This window comes from Gymnoscopelus braueri (assembly GCF_963280865.1).
Source record: "Gymnoscopelus braueri genome assembly, chromosome: 4".
NCBI classification, from domain to species: domain Eukaryota; kingdom Metazoa; phylum Chordata; class Actinopteri; order Myctophiformes; family Myctophidae; genus Gymnoscopelus; species Gymnoscopelus braueri.
The window spans coordinates 48,770,232-48,792,272 of record NC_137605.1 but is presented as its reverse complement, the minus strand read 5'-3'; the positions used below and the strand labels follow the sequence as shown (position 1 = coordinate 48,792,272).

At 44.0% G+C, this 22,041-nt stretch overlaps 1 protein-coding gene across 2 annotated transcripts in view; it reads right to left on the bottom strand.

Annotated features, from left to right (window-relative positions):
* Positions 1 to 22,041, bottom strand: part of cdk14 (cyclin dependent kinase 14) — a 190,468-nt gene that overhangs the window by 117,113 nt on the left and 51,314 nt on the right. For both annotated transcript variants that reach the window (XM_080427709.1, XM_080427708.1), the window contains one exon: positions 4,524 to 4,644. In XM_080427709.1, the coding sequence (XP_080283835.1) occupies positions 4,524 to 4,644 (121 nt within the window). The remainder of the gene's footprint in view (positions 1 to 4,523; positions 4,645 to 22,041) is intronic.

The following is a 22,041-nucleotide window of genomic DNA, read 5'->3' as shown; positions in this document are numbered from 1 at the left end:
AACAAAAAAATTGCCTCTGAGATGTAGTGGAGTAGAAGCATAAAGTAAAAGTACCTCAAAATTGTAATAAATAATAATATTTTATTTTTAAAAAGTACAGTACTTTAGTAAATGTACTTAGTTACTTAGTTTCCACCACTGCTTGTGGGGGACATTTGGTGATTTTGGTACACACACACACACACACACACACACACACACACACACACACACACACACACACACACACACACACACACACACACACACACACACACACACACACACACACACACACACACACACACACACACACACACACACACACACAGTGCCTTTGGCCCCGGCTATACCTCTCTCATTGTGCCACCTCTCTTAAGTAGACGTCACAATGATTTAGACTGCTGCACTAACTCTGTTACAGCTCTATGGCTGGTAGAGGAAACGACCACACGGATATACATTCACACCAACACCAGCCCATTCCCCAACAATAATGACTTTCCCTTTGAATAGGTCGCCGTCGGGGGCAGAAACCTCATATCTCCATAATATTTCAACTTTTTACGTGAAATTGCGCCGCATTTCGAGCTTGAGGATATGCTACTTTTGATACTTTTGTGTGACGCTGTAGTATGATCAAGTAAGGGCGTTAATCCATTAAGACCGGTAACGCATCTGTGTAATTTTTTGATTTCTTTGGGCTATTCAAAAATAGCAGATATACAAGCTCAAAATAGATAATTCAGGGGGTCCCAAAATTATGTGTTTTGGTCGCCTACCCCATCAAAATATTTTGTTCCAGGGACCCCCCGAAGCAAAGATTTGATTAAAAAAATGTTGTTTTAAAAAAATGCATGTATTCAAAGATCTGCAAAAATGTAAAATGTAAAAAAATATAGCAGATCTACAAGCTCATCCGCGCTATGAGCTAGTATATCTGCATTTTTTTAATAGCTAAAGTATAAAATAATGGTTATACTGTAGCTAAAAATCTAAAATGACACAGATGCGTTCCCAGTCTTAATGGGTTAATTTACGGAAAAAAGGTAATAAATATGGAGATAAGAGGTTTCTACCAGACAGCGACGAAATGTACTTGGTTATTTTCCACCACTGGATATTACGACCGTGATGCCCGTGGACTTTATGGAGCTTTTATGATGGCACATATTAGAGCACAAATATTATGGGATGGAAGAAGCCGGGGTAGATAGCAAACGTTAGTGCGGTGGACACCACAGGAGTCCGTGTGGTGGACAGGCACCCCAGACTCTCAATAAACCCAGCTAACTGTGATTTATGGGAGTCATTAGTGAGGTTTGGTCGGCATCCTCGCCTAGTTAGTTTAGCTAGCAACGCCGGAGCCACGCTTCGCATAATAAGGAACACACTGCCTGTGCTAAACACCACACAGACGCTAGCTTGTTCTACGCGTCTTCTACTATTCTTAACCTGTCAGCCTGACTATTAATGTTATACCGAGTTCCCACACATTTCTACCAATGCCATTTCAAAAAGTAGTTAACCCCAAGATGTTTTGGGACATGTTTTTATTTACAAAATCAATAGCGACAAAAACTATATATATACAAACATTTTCCAAAACATTTGATTAATTCCAAACCTTTTCCAGGCCTGATTTTTTTTTCTAATTTCAAAGTGTTTCCAAGAATTTCATGACTGTAGGAACCCTGGTTATAGCATATTTTTTTGTGGAGCATGTCCACATTATCATGGCCATTAATGGCTGAATTGTGTGTGTGCAAGTAGACAAGTTCACCCAAAACATTAATTATTTTCTATCAATAACACACACCATGAAGCCTTGAATTCATGGAGATTTGTATTTATTTTTTGTCACATCCCTAAGCCAATAATTCGATTGGCCGGGTGGCTGCGCAGTACGACACTCAATTGAGTCTCCTACCGGAGACTTCGCCGGTCATCAAACAATGATTTTAAAATAAAATAAGTACTTCTTGTAGCGCTGCTTGTTGGTGTCACAACGACACAGGGCTGAAAGCACTACTCCTTTGTGCAGCGTCTGTAGTGATTGACACATGTCAAGGGAGGCGAGGGTACCGACGGGTGATAGAAATAAAGGAGATCCTGCTCTCTCTCTGTCTCTGTCTCTCTGCCTCTATCTTTCTCTCTCTCTCTCTCCAGATGGATGTGATCCCATAACCCGAGGCGTCTGTGATGGATTCTTCCGCTGGAGGCACAGACAGCCTGTTATCCCTACAGCGCGACCTTTCTTCATGGCCTAGTGGCCATGCTCCTTCATGGACGAATGCTTCTCAAGGGACCTGTAGGGTAGTACTGTCTATTTGTCTGTCGGTCTGTCTGTCTGTCTGTCTCCAGACATGTCTTTGTTACTTGTTTTTTCTGCTGTTCTAGACAGATGCTAGGTTCATAGTTTATCTGGTATCGATTTAGAGTTGACTAGAGTTGACTACAGCTGTTATGTGAGTATTTGCCTTGTTTATTGACTAAAGTTCATGCTTATTCTGCTTACTCCATTTTCGCTCTTGTAAATGACTCTGGATGAGAGCGTCTGCTAAATACCTCAATTGTACATGTAAATCATTTGTCTGTCTGTCTGTCTGTCTGTCTCATTCCCCCCCCTGCTGGAAAGGAAACGTAACCCGTGGATCTGCTCAGCTGCTCAGAAGGCTCTTCAGCCCTTCAGACTCCTGTCCGTATCTTTTGCTATAGGCCCCCACTTCCCATCCCCCCACCCCCACCCGTCCCCTGGCAGCACCGATCTTTAATTGGCCACAGTGGGATGCAGCTGAGGTCCTTGGAACAGGGAGGAATCCTGGTGGAGTGCCTGTCCAGAGGTAAGACGTGGTCAAACCCCCCCCCCCCCCCCCCAACAGCTCTGTCAGACCCCTCTGCCTGCCATCGTCTGGTCCTACCCCCCCCCCCCCCCCCACACCTAGTCTGTTCTAGCTTACGGTTGTTTACTATACTTGTGAGGACATAAACATTTTAAAGCCAAGTATAAATCAGGCATATCTCCAACCCTAACACTTTTAACCTAACTTCTAAATGTCTAATCCTAATCCTGCCTAATTGTATGACTAACTCTAAAATATTCGTAACTATAAAACAACAATTTCTCTTGAGTGAGGACCAGGAAAATAGTCCTCCACAATGTCTATTTCTCCTATTCTACTATACTATACAAGTAGCGCCATTGTCTCGTTTCTACACCTCAACCAGTCCAAGATTGTGTTCCCCCGTCCCCGTCCCCCCCCCGTCTCCAAGCGGAGCCAAGAACAGTGTGGTATAGTACCCTGCTGGAAGCGCCGTCCAGGTGGACTGGGTCCACACAGCTTTTAAATAACATCCACTGCAGATGCAGCCGGTACACTCGAGGAAGCATCCACATTAATCTAATCATTTGCTAAATTGAATATTGCAAGCAGCTCGTGGATAATGTGTCTCTTACGACATTACGATATCCACCACCGGCAAAATCAGGAGTGTTCATTTAACTCTGATAGTTAAAACAAAAAAATGCTTAACTCCATGAGTTAAATTAGCACTCAGTGTTTTAACAGTGTGGTTTATTCAGTAAAGAGAGTTCAACCACATCTTCCCACTACTCTCCTTCGTAGGGCAGTGTGGTATATTCAGCTGTGCTTCCATTAATGGTGGTATGATCAGGCTTCACACTGAATCAGTCTCACTTAGACTCTCTCAGTGGGAGAGCCAAGCAGCTGGGATTGAAGGACAAATACAAGATATAAACAAGACAGAGATGAAAGAAAAACAAAACAAAAACTAGAAATATATGCCTCGACCAACCAGTTGCAGGTTGATATCGATGTCGTTCCAAACCCATATAATACATGTAGTGAATTCAATAAAAAGTGTTATGTGTATCTTTGGCACACACACACACATACACAGTGACCTTGACTTTGATCACCAAGTACTAATCAGTTCATCCTTGAGTGCAAGTGGATGTTTGTTCCAATAAATGTGAAGACATTCCCTCCAGGCATGCCTGAGATATCGCCTTCATGAGGTTGGTACAGCACAGCACAGCACAGCACAGCACATTCAGCTCGAGTATTAAAGCCTCAGTCACTATGTAACCTTTTTTAGTATGTTTTTTTAGCACAATATAACTTATAGTTATACAATTGGGGTGGTTTGTCCCCTGCTCTTCTGTTGAGACAGTTAGATCATGTCAAAGTCAAAGGTCATGTCTCACCTAAACACAGGACATGACACACATTTTGACCTGATGGTCGATATTCAATTTATCCCCTGAGCAAGCAGGCAGGCTCGATTAGCACAATGGTAAAAAAAAAATGTCAGCACTTAAGCAGGCAACCAGGTTCAAATCCCGGGGTGGAAGAGGAAAGTGCAGCTTTATAAATAAATATTCGCACAACTCTATCAATACAGTGTATTTCCCCTCAGGAGGTGGATGGGCGTGTGTGAGTGGGTGGGTGGGTGGGTGGGTAGGATGTGGGGTATGTGGGGGGTTTAAAGGTCGGGGGGGCGGGGTGGGGGGTAGTACCCACCACATGTCCAGGCAGGTGGAGTAGTCTGTGGATCCCAGCAGGACGTCTGGGGGGCGGTACCACAGGGTCACCACCTCGTTGGAGTACGTGTGGCTGGGGACCGACTTGGCCCTGGCCAGTCCTGGAGGAGAGACCAGAGAGAGGAGGAGAGGGGTTAGAGGTGAGAAAACATAGTAATACGTCTCTGTCCGGCGTGGAAACCTCACATGTCTAATACTGTTGCTTTTCAGGATTCAAATACAAAAGTAGCAAAAGTAGCAGATCTACAAGCTCGAAACGCGTTGTGGGATCTGCTAGTTTTGATTCTACGCTGTGGTATGATCAAGTGCATCGAGTTCAAGTTTTAAAAAAAAACTCAAAGAGTTAAAATATGGAGATAAGAGGTTTCTGCCCGACAGCAACCAATACAAGTACACACACAAATGCACGCTCGTGCACGCAAACACGCACGCACGCACACACAAACAGAAGGTAAGCAGCAACCATTATCATTGAACGACCTTGGCTGAGGGGATCCGTGAAACTCGGCGTAAAATAGGAGGAGGAGGAGGGTGGTATCAGCTGGTTGCATCAGGTTGGTCAGAAACACTGCAGTAACACTGTGACTGTCAATGTCTACTGACAGAGTTGGGTTTTGTCATTTTATATTATATTATATTATACTATACTAAATGCAAATTCCCATAGAAAGGAGGTGTCATTCTCTGCCGCCGTTTTTCCCTTTTCTCCTTTTTTACATAATAGTGTTTTGTATTTGTTGATGACATGTATTATTGTTGGTGATTACTATTGGTCATTCCTCGTACCAGGTTAATCACCAAAGGTGACAGAGCCTATCAGTCTGTAGCCTAGACTCTGGAATGCCCTTCCTCGTGACCTGAGCGTTGCAGCGTCTGTGCCTGTTATGTTTTTAAGAATCAGCTAAAAACACTACTTTTTCAACACGCGTTTGGGGAATGTCACTGAGCTTCTCCTATAGGTGTGTTTTTTTTCTTCCTGAGATTCATTGTTTTTCTTTTTTTTCCTATCATTTGAATGTTTCTTGCCGTTTTTATTTCTGTCGTATGTAAAGCACTTTGTGAGTTATCATTGTGAAAATTGCTATAGAAAAAAAAAAGTACTCACTATTGTGTAAATCTGTATGCTATGTTGATGAATTGAATACATACTGAAGGACCACAATGGAATTAAACAAGAACCCAAATTTTAATTGTGCTTTAAATGATCTCTGATATTGGTGTGAGGGTGTTTTTGCAACAGCTACTTTCACATGCAAATTCAGGTTTTCTTCCTATTCATTTTCTTCCTCTTTTTTTCATTTTCTTGGCCAAAACCTTTTAACCTTTTAAAGCCGTCAAGAACAACGTGCAGAACAAAAAGAAAAAGCAAAAAAACTACAAAAACCCTTTTGTGCTGACTGCTGCACATTGGCGGCGCCCGAGGTTGCCTTTCAAATGGAAATGGCCACGGAGCAACCTTTCCGGTATTAAGTCAGCTCCTCGGGAGCCAGAATATCAATCACACGCTATATACCATCTAAAACAACCTCACGGGTCCATTTCCACACCAACGGGATCAGACATCAATGACGGCTAATGACACTGTGGCATTGTGGGAGAAAGAGAGATAGAGAGAGACAGACCAGCAGAGTGGAGGAGGAGGAAGGACGCACAGACACAAGTGGTTTTAATGAGGCCGGTGGCATTAACTCGTCATCTCCTCCCAGGTGGTGGGGGGGAAGCTTTAATTAAAGCGTTTAGTACAGGAAAAAAATAAAAAGACTTCCTGAACCTGGTGCCAGGACCCCCGCATTGTGGGCGGAAGAGAGGGTGGAAGTAACACAGATAGCATGGTGTGAACACACACACACACACACACACACACACACACACACACACACACACACACACACACACACACACACACACACACACACACACACACACACACACACACACACACACACACACACACACACACACACACACACACACACACACACACACACACACACACGTTTGTATTACCATACTTGAGAGGACACCAACATTTTAGGACGACGGTTTTATTAAGTGCCTTTTTTTGTTGTTGCAATTTTCATCCTTGAGCCTGAAGCTGGGAATAGCCGATCCAGACCGTCTGAACCTAGATGTGCTACTTTCGGTGAGCGGAAAAAAACATAATAACTCCAACCCCAACCCGTAAACCGAGCCTCTAAATGTCTAATTATCCTAAACCTAAACCATAAACCCCAACATGAAATTGTAAACCTAGAACTCCACTTTTTCTTTTTCCTTTTTAACCATAATTCAACGATTCATCTTGTGAGGACCATGAAAATGGTCCCTTACAACAGTGGTCCTTGAGAGGTTTCCAGGGGGTCCCAAGCAAAAGGTGTTAATACATTTTCACCCCTTTATCCATATTGTATACATTGGCTATACGTTGGCTATTATTCTCTTCTGGGGGTCCCTGGCAACAAATGTCGGCCAAATGTATATCGATGTAGGGGTCCTTGGCATGGAAAAGGTTGAAAACCACTGCCTTACAATGATGGTTTCTCAAAATCGATCAAGAGAGGGAGAGAGGAAGACAGAGAGAGAGAGAGAGAGAGAGAGAGAGAGAGAGAGAGAGAGAGAGAGAGAGAGAGAGAGAGAGAGAGCGAGAGAGAGAGAGAGAGAGAGAGAAAAGGGAGAGAACACAGACAGACAGACAGACAGACAGACAGACAGACATAGAGACAGACAGGGTGGTATTTAACATGTCTGTGTGTAAAGCACCCAGAGGAGAGGGGGAGTGTCTAACAGCCAGTTCCGCGGACCGAACGCTGCAATTTGCACACTGCTAATCTGTTCAGTAAACAAAGAGCAGTGGCAGCACCGAGTATACGCTGTTAGCCTGCTCACACTGAGAGGCTATCATTTTCACAGCGGGAAGTCCCCGTCCCCGCGCCCGCCCGCGTGTGTGTCTGTGTGTGTGTGTCTGTGTGTGTGTGTATATGGGGATGGATGTATGTGCATTGGCCTGTGGCGAACTGGGGGTGGGCGATGTGATTTGTGTGTCTGTGCGTGTGCGTGTGTGTGTCTGTGTACTTGTGTTACTATATTTGTGAGGGCCAAATGCGTCCCCATAAGTATAGTAGAATTTCAGTAATAGACACCGTGAGGACAATTTTCCTGGTCCTCATATAAAAGAGAAATGATTGTTTTCATGATTAAAAAAAGATTAGGTTTATTAGGATAAGAACCAGGTAGGTTAGGGTTAGGATTAGGCGTTTAGGGTTGGAGTTTTGACCGAATTATACATAGTTGTGTGCCGGTGTCATTCACCAAAAACAGCACATTCATAAGGTCACAACACGCCGCAATGTGAGCTTTAGAATCTGCTATTTTCAGCGTAACTAAGTTTAGCTCAAGTGTTAACAATGGCAAAAGAAAAGTTCAAAATGGCATTTCTAAGATTGTTGTACGACAATGTTGAAGCACTCACAAGTACAGTAATACCAGCGTGTGTGTGTGTGTGTGTGTGTGTGTGTGTGTGTGTGTGTGTGTGTGTGTGTGTGTGTGTGTGTGTGTGTGTGTGTGTGTGTGTGTGTCAGAGGGGGCGTGTACGGGTTAACAGAGGCCATGAGGATGGAGTAGATCTAATCATCATAAAAAGGGTGTGTGGTAATAGGATGCCGGCCTGCCTGTGATATAGAGAGTGGCGTGTGTGTGTGTGTGTGTGTGTGTGTGTGTGTGTGTGTGTGTGTGTGTGTGTGTGTGTAGTAATGTGTATTACGGAGGAGACTTGGAGAAAGGATGAGGTTATGACTATAGGGAGCTGTGCGGGCGCAGGCCTGGCACAGAGCCAGAGACGTGCAGAGAGTTAAGACCAGCACACAGCAGACTACTTCATGTTGGGATTACAGCGCCAACACAAAATGGTGCTATGTGTGAAACATACCAGAGAGATTTGTCTTTTTGTACTTTTTTACTTGAGTAAAAGTAGCAATACTCCGTTAGTAGTAAAAGCAAAAGTAATTCTTTAAAAAAAAAACTTTCCCCCCCCAAAAAACCCAAATGCAGATCTCTAAGCTCACAATGTGCCACATTGTGACACGTTGTGAACTTGTAGATCTGCTATTTTCAAATAGCTAAAGTATAGTATAGTATAAGTAGGGTGTGAGTGGTTAATGTACAGTATGTTTTGCATTAATGATCTTGTCAAATAATTGTAGTGGAGTAAGCACAACATTTTCCTCTGAGGTGTGGTGGAATAGAAGTATAAGGAATAGAGAAATGGACATAAGCAAATAAAGCAAAGTAAAAGTACATCAGAATTGTACTTAAGTACTAAGCTACGTGCAGCGAGTTAAAACCAGCAGAGAGGAGAGAGACTACATCATGTTGGGATTACACAGCAACACAAAATGGTGTGTGTGTGTGTGTGTGTGTGTGTGTGTGTGTGTGTGTGTGTGTGTGTGTGTGTGTGTGTGTGTGTGTGTGTGTGTGTGTGTGCATATATACCCACATCCTTTCAAACCCCCACGAGTCCAACTACAAAGATTTGCTCTATTTCAAAATCCTGACCTATAGCTTCCTGTACGTGGGCCACACACACACACACACACCTCAGCCAATGGGTGACCTGCGCTGCCGCCCAGGTAGCCGGTGGGCTGAAGGTCAGTGGTGAATTATACATCACCTTCTGTTCCCCGCGGCAACACCAGGGGTCACAACATACTGGATGAGGAGAGGATGAAAAGGAGAATATAGAGGAGAGGAGAGGAGAGGAGAGGAGAGGAGAGGAGAGGAGAGGAGAGGAGAGGAGAGGAGAGGAGAGGAGAGGAGAGGAGAGGAGAGGAGAAAAAGATGAGGTGGAAGAGGAGAGCAGGAAGGAGGAGCAGCTAAGCTACCTATAGGTAAAGTTAATGAAGAAGTGAGAGAGAGAGAGAGACACACAGAGAGAGAGAGAGAGAGAGAGAGAGATAGGGGAGGGGGAGGGAGAGACAAAAATAGTCTCCATCCCTCAGGGAAAAACAACCTACTATTCTTTTGAAGTTGTTTTGGATGATTCTATTTGTTGTGACTTCCTCCCACACCCCTCCTCTCTCTCTCTCTCTCTCTCTCTCTCTCTCTCTCTCTAGCTGATAGCGGCAGGTATGTATGTGTTCCATACCGCTCGCAGTATAAATAAAAGAGAAAAAACAACAACAAGGACTCGCCAAACAAATGATGATTTTTAATAAATAGGAGCATTCATCATCGCATTTCTCTCTCTCTCTCTCTCTCTCTCTCTCTCTCTCTGATTGCGGCAGGTGTGTACTGTATGTGTTCCATTATACCGCTCGCAGTATAAATGAAAGAGAAATAAAAGGAAAAAACTCTCCCTGAAGACAAACAAGGACTCGGCAAACAAATGATGATTTTTGATAAATAGGAGCATTCATCATCGTTTCGCAGCAGCGAAAGAAAAAACAATGAAGAAAGAAAAAAAACAGCAGATATACAGTCAGTGGCGAGGCATCGTTTTGTTCCAGTCACGGGCCTGTGGACGCCATACGGGGAAAAAAATCATAAAACCCTGAGCAAATGAGATGGAGTGTCAGCCTCCCCCTTCATCATCCCCAGTCTAATATATGAAGATTAATTCTCCACGGTGCGAGATTTAATAAGAACCTCTGGATCTGCCTTTCACATCTCCAGATATTAAAACAACACCACAGAATAACACATTAAAGTTAGCTGCAGTCGTTGGATAGTCGTTTCTTATACTTTGCACAGGTGTTTGGGGTGGAGGTTTAGGTTATTGTATTGTAACCAGGGGTGGAAAGAAACTAAATACATTTACTCAAGTACTGTACTTAAGTACAATTTAGTACAATCTAGTTGGAAATGCATGCCTCACCCGGTAATGCAATACTCGTTGTAGCTGTTGCCATTTTTGCCCATATACGTATGGAGATTTCTGTATATATATATATATACATATACATATACATATATATATATATATATATATATATATATATATATATACATATATATATACATATATATATATATACACACATGTCTGTATTCCATATATGGAATTCCGTGTCAGGTATGCACACATAATGGAGTCCAGAACAGTCTATGACGTCAGAAATCAATTTCAATCAATCAAACTTGAATAAATGTACTTAGATACTTTACACCACTGCAGAGGAGGTGGGATAGAGGAGGTGGTAGAGAGGAGGAGGTGCAAATATATAAGGCCAGTGGCAAAACCAGCCTCAGTATTCCTATGGCTCCTTGCAACAAAGGAGACACTTCACTATTAACATTTCTATGCACATCAGGATGGTAATGAAAACTGGGTTATTCTCAGCGGTGGAAGAAGTACTCAAATGTTTTTACTTTAAGTAAATGCAGCAATACCACAAAATGGAAATACTCTGTTACGAGTAAAATGCCTGTAATTAAAAAAAGAGGGCTTCTGGAAGTCACCCCCTACACTTTCACATCTGTGTCGCGCACTGACAATTGCCAATCCACAAGCTCTGTGTCGCATTGAGACACAACATTGTGAGCTTGTAGAACGGCTATTTTTGATACGCGATACCGGCGCACACTCGAGTATAACGGGCCCTTAACTCGCCGACATAACGAGGAGAGGGACAGGAGGGAACAGGCCACAAGAAAAAGCTGTAACATTGTGTGTGTGTGTGTGTGTGTGTGTGTGTGTGTGTGTGTGTGTGTGTGTGTGTGTGTGTGTGTGTGTGTGTGTGTGTGTGTGTGTGTGTGTGTGTGTGTGCGTGCGCATACCTGTATTACTACACTTGAGAGGGCCAATTTTCCTGGCCCTCACAAACGTGTGTGTGTGTACAGTATGTGTGTTTGTGTTTCTACGTACAGTATTGTAAGCTCGTTTGTGCTTGAGCGGTAAATGGTTGTGTGTGTGGGTTTGTGCATGAGGACGGACGTACGCATGCACATGCACATGCACATGCACATGCACATGCACATGCACATGCACATGCACATGCACATGCACATGCACATGCACATGCACATGCACATGCACATGCACATGCACATGCACACGCACATACATGCGCATGTATCTTATTAGCGAGGAACAAGGAAAGGGCGTCTTGGCGCCCGCATTATATGCGTCCTGCCCTCTGAGTCCGTGAAACAGATGGCTACACAGTAAAAATCCTCAGTGCTAATTCATCCATTTAGTGACCGAGAGAGAGTGTACAAACTGTTCAACGAATGGACCCGTTGAGGGTTACTCTTAAGTTAAATTAACAGCTGACACAGAGGATTTGACTGTGTGCATAAGGCTGCGGACACACTAACAAGCTGGAGCCGCGCACCGGACAGCCTTATTAGACACAGACATGCTAATGGTTTAGACTCGCTAACACCTCAGGACAAAAGGAGAGGAGTGTTGCCATGTCCGCTTATTATAAGCCACTTTGGGGGCTTGTTTTTCTGTGAAGTTGCTTGTAAATATTGGTGGTTTGCGTGTTTTTGGGCTTGTTTCGAAAGTGTGGTTGCTTATTTGGGCTTGTTTCCTAATGTCGTTTAAACAATCTTTTTAATGTCAAGGACCCCCAAATTAATATGTATTTGTCCATGGACTCCCATCTGAGAATGTTTTGTGCCAGGGACCTCTGTACCAGATTTGTGTTGTTGAAATGTTTCGAAAAATATTCGTATAATACTTTTTTTTTCCAAGAGTTGTTTGAAAATAGCAGATACAAGCTCACAACGTGTCACATCGCGACACGTTGTGAGATTTTCAAATAGCCGATATATATACTATAGGTTTAAAGCGCTCATGTGGCCCTGCTTATTTCTCTCGCAAAATCTGGCAACACTGGAGGGGAGGAGAGGAGGGGGAATTTCTTTCCGGCTCAAAAACCCCAATACGTTCAAGGGCATGCTAATGCTACTCACACATACACATACTGTAGCCTACTGTCGGTGTTCATGCGTGGATGAATGTGATTTGAAAGTCTGAACATCCCAGACTCCACAGAGGTTTTACCATACAGCTTGTGAATCAACAATTATGCTAATGAGGGTGCGCTATATCGTCGCTGTCACGCTGGAAATCTTGTATGTCCCCCCCCCCTCTAAAAAAAGAAACACACATTACTTTTCAGGAAATGGAAACAAGAACCTGTGTCCCCAATGGATCCAATGTAGTTATTATTTAGTCACGAGCTCTTGTTAGCCTTGAATTCATGGAGATTTTTTTGTTTTTGTCGTATTCCTAAGCCAATAATTTGATGACCGGCGAAAAGATGCTAATGTCTCCAGTCTCCGGTAGCAGACTCTGCAAGTCATCAAATTATTGGCTTAGGAATGCAACACAAACAAAAACATCTTCATGAATTCAAGGCTTCAGGGGTGTGTAATTGACAGAAAATAAGTAATTTTTGACTTAATACTTCACTGGTTCAATATTTATAAAACCCACAGACACACTTAACCACAGTCACTTTCACTTTCAAATGCTTTCAAACATAACCAGTTCTGAGCTTGTAGACCGGCTATTTTTGTGATGCTTTTGGACGACACTCTTACACGATGAAGTCGGCCATTCCTTTATGGAGATACAAGGTTTTCGCCCGACAGCGAAGATATGCAAATGCGCATGCATAATATGCCATATCACAGGCAATGCAAATGACACTCCAGTGCGCGGAGAAAGCCCCCAAACGCGTGAAAATCTGTCTGTATAGCCATGCATCCATACGTGTGCATCTCAACATCCATTTCCTCTGATTCTCCTCACCTCGCCTTTCATATCTACACGTTTATTCACGCCTCCGTGCCTGTGTGTGTGTGTGTGTGCGTGTGCGCGTGCGTGCATGGCGTATATTACTATACTTATGAGGACCAAATGTCCCCAAAAGTACAGTAGAATGTGAGAAATAAAAAATTAAAAAATTAAAAGATTTTTAGAATTAGTGGTAAGTTTGGTTAGGGCTAAGAGCTATGTTCAGTTAGGGGTGTAGGTGTGTGTGTGTGTGTGTGTGTGTGTGTGTGTGTGTGTGTGTGTGTGTGTGTGTGTGTGTGTGTGTGTGTGTGTGTGTGTGAGTGAGTGTGTATGTGCGTGTGCGTGCATGTGAGTCCCACCACCTGCTACCGTCCCAGTCCATTTCACTATACAAAGTGGACTGTAATGAGATCTGCATTTTAGAACACAATCCCAGTCGGAGTCATTACCTGCTCTGAGTGCACAGCAACACACAGCAACGCGCACGCACACACACACACACACACAGCAACAGTCTCAAATGCTTTTGTGTTCAACCCAACAGTCTATTTTGGATTTGTCTCAGGAGAGGCTGGACACACACACACACATACACACGGCCTGTCTCTTATCGGGGACTTCAAAAAGACCATCTGCAACCTGTAAATATGTACACGCCACAAATGACACACAAACACACTCACACACACAGGCACGTGCAAATACTGGGCCGAGGCAAGCCTGTTCTGTTGGGTGTAAAACAGCACCCATGGGAGCAGACAGACAGACAGACAGACAGACAGGCAGACAGACAGAGTCCTGCTCAGAGCGTCGCATGCCTGCCACGTTCCGAGTAGAGATTCCTGCAGCTCCATTGTCAGCGCGCTTCGCTCCTCGCACACACACACACACACACACACACACACACATCATTATCCCCCGCCAGCTGTTATAGCGTGCAGCGCTGCCTGCTCCGCGTCGTGAGCATGCCTTGCGAGAATGAAATATGTCTGCATAACTTCTATAGGACACACCACCGGAACTATGTCTGGCACGCACTGCCGGTAAACTGCGTCTTAAAAGTGCCTCAAACGTCAACACACTCAAGTGAGAGGCATATGGATCCCTATCTGTGTGTGCGTCTAGTGTTGTCAGTGTGTTAACCCATTCCATCCGAGAACTGTGTCATTTTAGATGTCTTTGACTATTCAAAAATAGCAGATATACAAGCTCATAGCGCGGCACCGGGTGCCGCGCTATGAGCTTGTAGATCTGCTATATTTTTTTAAATCATGGATTTTTTTGGCAAATCTTTGAATATATATGTTTTAAAGCGAACATTTTTAACTCCGATCTGTGCTTCTGGGGGGTCCCTGGAACAACATATTTTGATATGGGGGTCCGCGGCCAAATACATATCATTTTGGGGGTCCTTGACATGGAAAAGTTGGAGCACCACTGATATAGCAACATACTGTTGAGATTTAGAAAGCATTTTTTGATATTTATTTGGCCGTGGACCCCCCATCTCAAAATGTTTTGTTCCAGGGACCCCCAGAAGCAAAGATTTGAGTTACAAATGTTCGCTTTAAAAAATATATATATATTCAAAGATTTGAATATATATATTCCAATGTTCAAGATTTTTCAAAAGCAGAACATCTTCAAGGTCTGAGCTTGTGGATCTGCTACTTTTGATGCTTTCGTGTGATCAAGGAGGACATTCATTTACGAGAAAAAAATATGGAGATAACGTCCAAATAGGAGGGGAAAACCTAAGTAATCCCACGGTAGGGAATTCCGTTTTCAGCTTCACCCAACTGATGGCTGCTCAGATGGTTCTGATTAACGCTTGGTAGGAGTAGTTAGGGTTTATAGGGGTTATCAAGCATAGGGGAATCGAAACTCAGACCTTCTGTTTCCCCGGTGGCCTCAGCCTCTCTACCCATTCAGCTATGGCCGTCCCCTAAATAGAGCTGTAAGTTAAATGAACACAGAGGTGTTTTACTATGGCAGAAACACGTAGCCGGTATATCTCGACAGGGGACAGATTTCTGTCCTTTGCAAATGACCACCAGAACAAGGTTAAACACTGTGATATACAGCACCTCGTTGGACAGATCTTGGATCTCTGTCAAAAACCAGGGCCCTCATCGCCAAGTCATTTTAAAGCGAGGTTTGATTAAGGAGGCGAGGGGCTTAGTGAGGCTGCGGATGGCAGCAGAGCCAGGGACGGGGAGGGGGCGCTGCAGCCATACAATGAAAGACAATTAGCAGAGCTGTATAGCGTTGTGGCCACGGCCCATTGACTGGCACTGGATTAGACACAACTCTCTTAGTGCCCTGAGTGAGATATCCACAGCTGACTGACTGCTGCATGCCACGCAGAGAGGAGAACCAAAGTGTGTGTGTGTACACACACACACACACACACACACACACACACACACACACACACACACACACACACACACACACACTCCGTTCGTGACGCCAGAAAATGATTTAGTTCCTGAAACTCGATGACAGGCCCCTAATTCTGGCAGCGTACAAAGCAGGGCGACCGCCCGCTGTGGCCCATGCATGCATACTGTACGTGCATACATACTGTATACATGATACATGCGCTCATGCACAGCGTCCGTCCTAATGACCCCGGCTGGCGCGCCGGGCACTGCTTGTGTTTTTTGCCCTGGAAACGTGAAGCTCAGGGGGCCATATGCTGCCCGGTCTGTCTCTGTGGCCAACATGCAGCTGTCACTGACCACACACAACCCCCTCTCTGTGATTCTTACAGAAAATAGCAGTCCTGGCATTGCTTTCTCAGTGTGTGTGTGTGTGTGTGTGCTGAGGTGATTACAGGCAGCAACTCACACACACACACACACACACACACACACACACACAGCTTATTTGGCTTCAATTAGCCCTGTCCTTGCTGCTCAAACGCCTCATTTGTTTTGCCGTCGTTTGTGCAGCTCATTAAAACGAGCACAAAGGGGCCAGAGGGCTGACTCTGGATCAGCTCCAGGGCCACATCATGCATCCATCCACCAGCAGGGACACGAGGAGGAGAGCTGTGGTCACAGTGAACTGACATCAAAACCCCTCCTGGTCTCCTGCCCTTGTCCTCCCAGCGCCCACCTCCTCCTCCTCCTCCTCCTCCTATACCACACTTATCGTCACTGGTAGAAACCTCCATATTCTTGTTTTATTTTTTTCCCCCTTTTTTTCAGCAAAGGCCGCCGGGATCGGGAGTCAAACCCGCGACGCGCTGTCAGGCTACATAGAGCCTAGGTGCCAGGACCGCTACACCAGCGGTCCAGGCCCATATTCTAACGTTCTGTGTTTCCTATTGGATCATACTACAGCTGTGACCTTCCCCCAGGGTACAACGCAATGACAATGATCAGATCAGATCAGATGAGCGTAAAGAGGAGACACTGGGGTGGAGGTGGGTTTTAGCGAGGGCCTTGGGGTGGGCATGAGGGTGGGCATGAGGGTGGGCATGCAATATTAAGCAGTTATAACATGAATAGTCAAAGGTCTTTGCAAGAATTGGCTGATCAGCTAATGCAATGTTTCCAAAACATGCACAAGGACCCCCAAATGGCCAGAGCCTCTAGCTGTGGCCCCCCTATTGCAAAAAAAATGACCTTTTACAAGCGGAAATAGCTCACAATGTGTCACGTTTTCACTATTTTCACAGAATATTTTGAATGAATATAATCTTTTTCTTTCCAATTGGCCACCTTGGACCCCCGAGAATACATTGAAAACCTGCAAGCTGATGGAGGTGATGTTCTGTCAGAAGAACTAATGCTGTACTCTCTATTGCATGCTAATGGCTTTCTGTCTTGGAAGAAGCTCTTTTCTCTGATCGCTATCAATTAAGCACTTTCCTGGTATCTTTCTAACACAACGTCACTGTCGGGTGGAAACCTTGTATGTCCAAAACTGTTACTTTTCATGAAATAGAAAAAAAAAAGAACCTGTATTCCAATATATCCAGTGCAGTTATTATTTAGTGACAAGCTCATAAATCCCAACAGTATTCTGAAAAAACATATGTTTCTATATCAGTGGTGCTCAATCTTTTTCATGTCAAGGACCCCCAAAATAATATGTATTTGGCCGCTGATCCCCATCTCAAAACATTTTGTTCCAGGGACCCCCCAGAAGCAAAGATTTGAGTTAAACATTTTCGCTTTATAAATATATGTATTCAAAGATTTGCACACACATTTTCATGATTTAAAAAAAATAGCAGATCTACAAGCTCATAGCGCGGCACTTGGTGCCACGCTATGAGCTTGTATATCTGCTATTTTTGAATAGCCAAAAGTGTAAAATATGTATTTTTTGCTCAAATCTAAAAATGACACAGATGCGTTTCAGGTCTTAATGGGTTAAAGCTGCACTATGTAACCTTCCTCTTTTCCCCCCGGATTTGAACCTGGTTTCCTGCGCAAGGGCTGACATTTTCACCATTGAGCTAATAGAGCCTGCTTGCTCAGGGGATAAATTGAATCTTGAACATCAGGTCAAAATTAGTGTCAGATCCTATGTCTAGGTGAGACCTTTGACACGATCTAAACGTCTCAATAGACGAGCAGGGAGACCAAATACAACCAGGCCAATTGTATTAACTTATATTGTATTAACATGCTCTACCATACAGAAAGGACAAAATCAAATTCTATTCATTTAAAAAAGTTACATAGTGCTGCTTAAACCACTTTCACTTTCAAAATCTTTCAAAAATAGCCGATCTACAAGCTCACAACATGTCACGATGCAACGCGTTGTGAGCTTGTACTGTAGATCGGCTATTTCTTGCTACTTGCACAGACAAAGTATATAGGGCACAAATTCATGAAAACAACAAAATAGAAACAATGGAGATAGAAGGTTTCTTTCTGCCCGACAGCAACGGAAATAAAGTTAGGGAACTGGCACTTTAAGCGGGTCGGAACAACAAGCCAGAATGGTTTCATCCTCCCACATCTGTTTCAATTATATGCACTTTTACTCTCATCCCCAGAGACAGCTCTGGTGCTCTGTTCTGTTCTCTCTGCCTCATAGTGACTCACCTACACCTCCACTCTCTATCTCTCCTCCCTCTCCCTCTCCATCTCCATCTCCATCTCCATCCTCTCTCTCCATCTCCCTCCTCTCTCTCCATCTCCCTTCTCTCTCTCCATCTCCCTTCTCTCTCTCTCCATCTCCCTCCTCTCTCTCTCCATTTCCCTCCTCTCCATCTCCCTCCTCTCTCTCTCCATCTCCCTTCTCTCCATCTCCCTCCTCTCTCTCTCCATCTTCCTTCTCTCCATCTCCCTTCTCTCTCTCCATCTCCCTCCTCTACATCTCCCTTCTCTCCATCTCCCTTCTCTCCATCTCCCTCCTCTCTCTCTCCATCTCCCTCCTCTCCATCTCCCTTCTCTCTCTCCATCTCCCTTCTCTCCATCTCCCTTCTCTCCATCTCCTTTCTCTCCATCTCCCTCCTCTCTCTCTCCATCTTCTCCTGCCTAAAGCCCAATTCACGCTTCGTCATACTACGGTGTCACGCACCGAGAGTAGGCGACCTACAAGCCCACGTCTGCTATTTCCGTTTTGAAATTAGGCTTTAACTGGCCTCCGTTATTTACCCCCCAACAACAACAACAACCAGACACCCTGGTTGTAGTATTCTGTCTTTTCACAAGGCCATGTGGCCAACGGGGAGGGCAGACCAATACACCACCACGCAGACACACAAATAACATGCTTACACGCACGCACGCACGCACGCACGCACACACTTCTTTATTTGAGTAAACATTTATAAAATATAGTATAAGGGCCCAAATATTTGATGTCCTATACACTCGAAATAACATGTGCATCAATCCAAACAAGTTCAGAATGCAAAGGATGTAAACAACACACATGAACACATTCACACAAAACACGGGAGGATGTAAGATCTAAACACACACACACACACACACACACACACACACGCGCACACACACACACACACACACGCGCGCGCGCGCGCGCAAGTACGCACGCATGTGCATCCGTGTGAACGTGCAAACACATGCACACGGCCTCACACCTTGCTAGTTTCCCCCAAAGGCAACGGCTGATTATGCCTTGTTATGTGTGTGTGTGTGTGTGTGTGTGTGTGTGTGTGTGTGTGTGTGTGTGTGTGTGTGTGTGTGTGTGTGTGTGTGTGTGTGTGTGTGTGCGTGCGTGTGTGGTTGTTGATGGGTGTGGTGGGGCCAAACCAAAGCCAGGATAATAACCAAGGGACTTCCATTCTTCCTCATTTAGCATGTTGTCCATTACTCCCCCATGCAGAGGCTCATTTGCCTGGCAGTAATGTTCCTGCACTAATTCAGAACGTGCATTATTGATGAAGCTGCCCCCCCACACACACAAACAAACACACACACACACCACATCCCCCTGTCCAGTCTGCATGGACCAATTAGACAGACATATCGTTGTTGTCGGGCACAAACCTCCAATATCCGCATTCTAACTTTTTGTGTTTTTTCGTAAATTAACGCCCCTACTTGATCATACTACACACAAAAGCGACACGTTTCGAGCTTGTAGATCTGCTCCTTTTGATGCTTTTGAATTTGAATCCTTGAAAAGTATAACAGTTTTGGACATATGAGGTTTCCACCCCGACAGAGAAGACATACTGCTCGCTCATGTCCACAAAGTACCGTTATTTAGATAGCATGTTGTTTATGTTCACCCTGGTTACTCTGCAGCACTTAGCAATTGTTTTCTTCACACTCAACGATTTCCAACCTGTGGGGGAATCGCGAGGGTATTCCAAGTGGGGCCCTAAATAATTGGCAAAACAGTAACATTTTATTGATTAATATGTAATTAATATTGATATATGGGTGGGTCGCAAGAAACACTTTCGAGGGTTTTCAAGTGTGGGGGGGCAAACCAGAAAGGGTTTGGAAACCGCTGCACTGCACTATATATATATATATATATATATATATATATATATATATATATATATATATATATATATCACCAAAATCTTTTTCAGGCCAAGGACCCCTTAGCTGGGAGAAAGAGGAAGCAGGGACCCCCACTACTTATTGTATAAAATTGTGTTGACAGCACTGTAATCCGTGTTGTGTAAATTGATGTATTTTTTTGTTAATGTGTATTTTCAGACATTTAATCACTTAAACCTTCAGTACTTCAAAAACTTGACCTTTCACTCTGTGCTTGGTCTGCTCTTTTTTCCCTCTACACCAAACCAAAAATAGAAAATCTACAAGCTCACAACACCTCGCAGCACGTTGTGTGCTTGTAGATCTTCTATTCTTGACTAAAATGTTTGACTTCTCAAAATAGGGATGCTAGGGTTAAAGTGGTTAGTGTAAAAAAAACAAAAGTTCCTATCACACAAAGATTTGGCGGACCCCCTGTAGTAACTCTGTGGACCCCTATTGAAGACCCCTGCCCTCTAGCACCTCACTGTAGTCCTTCTTTCCACCTTCTGTTCTAATTGATGCTATAGTGATTGACCAAGATATGTCTACTAAGCAGACATACCTTACTCATTTGTTCTCATGTTTTTGTTTCATGGATTCGTTTTTCTCGACCACACATGTAAAAAATGTGGTTTCGATAGCCTATTGTTTAGACAGATGTTAGGTTCATTGTTTACCTGGTATCCTAGTTTCTTTGAGGCACTATATACACTGTTCTCTCTGCACTATATGTGTGTGCTTATTTACCTTGTTGTTTATTGACTATATTGTTCATGCTTACTCTGCTTATTTACATCTCACACTTGTAATTCGCTATGGATGAGAGCGTCTACTAGATGATTAAATTGTGAACGAATGGGACAGAGGGATCAAGTTGATCAGTTCCTTTGAAAACTTTAAATTTGCATTGCAAAGATGGTCTACAAAGCCAAAGTGCAGTAACTACAAAAAGAAAAAATCACTGAAAAAAAATGTGTTTAAAAGTGATTAAACTGGTCAGCCAAATGAGATATCGGCATATAAGTGACATTAAAGTAATTGTACATCTGTTCTTGAGGTACGATACACAATTGTGTCGGCGTGTTCAAAAACGTAGTTACTGCACTTTGCCCTTGTAGGGCAGAGTTTTGAGCAACAGGCCTATGGGCTTTCTTGTGTTGCCTTTTGAATATATTTTCAATAAACTGTTCAATCAATCAATCAAAAGGTTTGAGGGGTGGTTGGATGGTGAGTACAGGGCTCTCTGGTTTCCAGGTTGAAGAGGGGGGGGGGGGGGGTGTGAGGGGCTCTCAGTCTGCCCATGTGGGCAGTGTTTATACCAAGCTGCACCATATGGGAACTCTACAGGAGACCCTTATACACACTGACAACACTAGACGCACACACAGATAGAAACACACACCCCCCCCCCCCCCCCACACACACACACCCCCACACACTAACACAGAGGATCACAGAGAGACTGACAAAGGGATCCAAGCACAGGCAGACATTTAACCACTTAAACCATATGGTTGAGAGGAGTCCGTCTATACTAGTGTATCTTCTGTTTTCTGTTATGTAGGGAAGCGTTTTCTGAAAATAGCATGGCGTACGGCGCTTTGCGTTGCAACGCGTTGTGAGCTTGTCGATCTGCTGTTTTCTGCGAAAGCTTTCCCCACAATAGGGAGGATGCCAGGGTTTAAGTGGTTAAGGATACAAATACACACACGCGCCAACAACACACACACACACACGTGTAAACAAACACACACATG